This window comes from Pistacia vera, unplaced genomic scaffold (assembly GCF_008641045.1).
Source record: "Pistacia vera cultivar Batoury unplaced genomic scaffold, PisVer_v2 Contig1198, whole genome shotgun sequence".
In the NCBI taxonomy this organism is placed as follows: domain Eukaryota; kingdom Viridiplantae; phylum Streptophyta; class Magnoliopsida; order Sapindales; family Anacardiaceae; genus Pistacia; species Pistacia vera.
In genome coordinates this window covers 1-4,434 of record NW_022195246.1, presented here as the reverse complement: position 1 = coordinate 4,434, position 4,434 = coordinate 1, and the positions used below count along the sequence as shown (strand labels likewise).

The following is a 4,434-nucleotide window of genomic DNA, read 5'->3' as shown; positions in this document are numbered from 1 at the left end:
CAATCTCAAACCACTATCATTCTCTTCTCTGATCATTACTCACTAAAACCTCTCAAACTTTGCTCCCGTCGATTCTATCAATAGCCAGCAATTGAGCGATTTGTGAAACACGCAACTGCCCCTCTCAAGTCAGATTTAATTAATTCCAACTACCAAAATCTAATATACCATCATCAAAAGATTTCGATATCCTCTCTTCAAAATCCACAACATGCTGGATGAAGTTTGCTGTTTGTTAGCCACCGAATTGAAAACATAATATAAATTTATTGAAAACATAATATAAATTTTGGGTAGGGAAAATGGTATTTTAAAACTTTTAGGATGGGAAAGTGTCAGCAAACCTTGGGGTTGAAAAATTCGTTCTCTTTTATTGAAAGGTAAACATATTCTCTATGTTAGGTGCCCTGTTCTACTCTGTTCTCTCTGTGTCACATCACATGTACATGATTTACATTTCCAATACAAGTAACCCCATCTCAAGCAACAGGAATATATGATTTCTGAAATCAAGGCACATGTATGTTTTGTATAATCAAGAAACACATCTCATCATATGAAATTCGTGAAAAATATTTCAATCACAAATTTTATTTCTCAACTTTATTTCATTAAAATTCACTTAACCCAATTTTCAATGGCAAATTAAACTTGTCAAAGACACTATCATAATTCCTACTTGCAGATGAATCCATGGCATTGTCAAATATAATCTTCAAAATCTATTGCTATAATGACTTCTTGACTACGAGATTCATTAAAGTCAAAACACTCATGAATCGTTTTTTTTTTTTTTTTTTTTTTTTTTAACCGAGTATCCTACCCAGTTTATACGTATCTCAACTATTCTCCGAAGTTTATTCAACAACTTACAAAGCCCAATAGTCATAAATGTGATAGGTGACCATTTTGTGTAACTCGAATACAAAAACCTCTAGATAACCCAGAGTCTTGCCATCTAGCCACAAACTAAGTGATTTCCATGAATTGGGTTTTCTAATTTCAGTCGAATAATGCTAGATCCATAACTCAATCTCACAACCCCCGCCATGACAGCTCGTCATTAGTCAGCTCACAAAATGAGTCCTGCCTACCTGTATGGATCTCGCCGACCCATATGTGAGCTAACCAGTGACAAGTTATTACGTCGAGAGTTGTAAGAAAAGGTTATGGACCTAAGTATTTGTTTTGCTTAAGCAACTAAATCCAAATGATTTCAAGCCCATAGTTTAAACAGTAGCCGCAAAATTATTTCACAAGTAAACTACAATACACAAAGCAGAATCACATGGTAACCACACAAGTGTACAAATCTACATTTATGAATGACAACAATGGTTTCTTATGCCAGACTCTACCCAGTTAGAACACACCAAAAAACATCCCATAATTGGGTCGATACAGATACAGATCTGGGAAAAGAAGTAGCCCTCAACAAGCTATAGCGAAATAAGGTTAAGGACGGTCTGGATAATTCATAGTTGAAAGCGAAGTTCTTGCTTCTAGTTGAAGACATTCACAAAGAGCAATCTTGGTCCACAACAGATGGTAGAATGCATATGAACATCATAAACTGGAAGGATTCATGTTAGAAGTTGAAGAACAAACAAATATCAAGTTTTTATGACAAGAAAAACCAATGAGAAGCTAATGATAACTTCGAGAATTCTGTAAAGTATGGGGCCACACATCTAGAATAAAGAAAAGCCACTTTCGGTAAGTTGGGCACCAGATAGGACATTATCTCATGGCAAGCCAATTCTCATGGAAAAAAGTTTGGCCTGGACAGAAACCGCTTGAGATGGATGCCTCATGCCAATAATGTTGATGAAAGCAACTTCAAAACAGTAAGTTATGAGACTATAGAAGCTAAAACATTGGATGTATCAATAGAAACCATGTAATTGAGGATAAAGTAAAAGCAGATGCCAGAGTAAAATAAAGATAATGAAATTCCAATAGAGAGCATATTTTACAGTGACTTAATACTGCCTTAAAACATGACTATATACAAAGTTATGGAAAGATAAGTAGAATAAATTCATCTACGTTAGCATTTTAAGTACAAGCACTTCCATTCAGCATAAATATTATCAAAGCATCAAAGTACAAGAACCCAGGTTCATAACCAAGACACTCAAGCAAACTATAGAAGTCGACATTATGAGTTTGAAGACCAGATAGCACATGAAGTGACCCAAAAAAATTAGGAACAATGACCCCAAAAAAAGAAAATTCGGAAGGTAACAACAGAAGACACAATAATAACTTAGTTAATCTGTCAAGATACGCTTCTCTATATGAAGATTCTCTAACTGAATTGTGGTTTGAGCTATAGAACTAACTCCACTGGATACCTGTGAATGCAATCTTCCCATGGACTATTGAAAGAAGGTTTCACATTCCTGAGGGCCTGCCAGACTGCACTGTTACACTTGAAACCACTTCCAAAAGCAATCTGCCAAACACGATGCCCCTTTCGCATCCTTCCTTTTGCCTCTGTGTATGCCAACTCGTACCAAATTGAGCTTGACGAAGTGTTGCCAAACCGATGTAAAGTCATCCTAGATGCCTCAACATGTACTGGGAGAAGCTGCAAATTCTTCTCAAGCTCATCAATCACAGCTCTTCCCCCGGCATGAATGCAGAAGTGCTCAAAAGCAAGCTTAAAATCAGGAATATAAGGCTTGACTTTTGCATTAAACAACTTCTTGGAAACCAAAGTGGCAAAAAAGAGAAGTTGCTCACTTATGGGAAGAACAAGGGGACCTAATGTAGTGATGTTAGTCTTAAGGGCCAAACCAGCAATAGCCATTAAATCCTTGGACAAGGAAACCCCCGTTTTCCCAATATCATCCTGCTCCTGATAAACACATTTAAATGCATTATCATCAGCCCCCTTATGTGTCCTCACAACATGAACAAGCTTGTACTTAGCGCAGCGCCTATCCTTAGCTTTATTTGATAACAATACTGCAGCACCTCCAACTCTAAACAAACAATTGGGAATTAACATTGATTTTTTGTTTCCAAAGTACCAATTCTGGGTGATATTTTCAGTACTAACAACAACTGCACAAGTATTTCTATGAACTTGCAACATATCCTTCGCAAGATCAATAGCAATGACTCCAGCACTACACCCCATACCACCAAGATTGAAACTCCTTATATTGCCCCTCAATTTATACTTATTAACAATCATAGCAGATAATGAAGGTGTTGGATTAAACAAACTACAATTAACAACGAGAATGCCAATATCTTTAGGTTTGACATTAGTATTAGCAAAAAGATTATCCAAAGCACCAAACATCACCTGCTCTGCCTCTTCCCTGGCTGCAGCCATTGAAGGCCTTGGAGGAATATGATGCATAGCCTCGGGAACATAAGTTTCTTCACCAAGACCTGATCTTTCCAAAATCTTGCGCTGAAACTCCAATGATGATTCATCAAAATCACCAGTGAGTCTCGAATGCTCCATAAACTTCTTATATCTGACTTGCAAATGAGAGGGAGGACGGTAACAGGAATAGTCAACCAAATAAATGGATCTGGGTCGGGTCATTATATAAACGGTGGATCCAAAAACAAGAAAAGCAGAACAAATAATGACACTGACGAGATTGTATTTAAGATGAAGCCATAGATGGTGAATGTCATCTGGGTTCATTTGAGAGGCCTCAATGATAATGACCGCCATTAACGGAACTAACAGAAGGGTCAAAAGATGAGTCATCAAGTAATGATAACCCAACTTCACATATTTCAAGTTCACACTTTGGAGAAAATCCGGCAGTCTCCTACTCTGCTGGATCTGAACTCCGCCACCATTCGACTCAGTAGTACTCATGGCTGCCACTCCCAGTATAAAACTCACAAAAATGAAATAAAAAAAAAAGCTTTCTTTGAAGTGGGTTTTTTTCTCAGGGCTGGAGGGTTTATATGGTGAACACAGAAAGAACTGGAACAAGAACGTACAGAAAACGGATCTGCTAAGAAAATATTTTTAAAAAGAAAACAAGTTTCAAACTTGGATGCTGAGAAAGGATGTTTGAGTTGGATGGGTTTAGAGCAGGTTAGATACAACTACAACAACGACCAAAAAGCCATAATGAAACACGTAGATTGATGATGATGACGATGAGATTGATATAGAAAAAAGAGAGAGAGAGGTGGCTGAGAAAGTGGGAGTTTTTGCTGCGTTTGTTGTGTTCTGCCTCTGCTACCTCTCTCTCTCTTTCTCTCTTTCTCTCTGTTTAATCAATCTATGACCAGCTATGTAGAGTATGTATATGAAGAATCGTGAAAGCAACGAGCAAGGCACATGGTAAATGTTTTGTGGAAGCGAGGGCGGATGTTCAACTCTGTCGAGAGAGTCAAACCTTGAGTTTTGCAGAACTTTCAAAGTTCCTTCCTTTTACGTCATTATTA

At 37.5% G+C, this 4,434-nt stretch overlaps 1 protein-coding gene across 1 annotated transcript; it reads right to left on the bottom strand.

The window, feature by feature from the left end:
• Window positions 1-2,056: 2,056 nt before the first annotated feature.
• On the bottom strand, window positions 2,057-4,364 carry LOC116112221 (3-ketoacyl-CoA synthase 4). Its single transcript, XM_031398389.1, has one exon. It carries the CDS (start codon window positions 3,851-3,853, stop codon window positions 2,333-2,335), a length of 1,521 nt encoding a protein of 506 aa, XP_031254249.1. The 5' UTR covers window positions 3,854-4,364; the 3' UTR covers window positions 2,057-2,332.
• Between the last annotated feature and the right edge of the window lie 70 nt (window positions 4,365-4,434).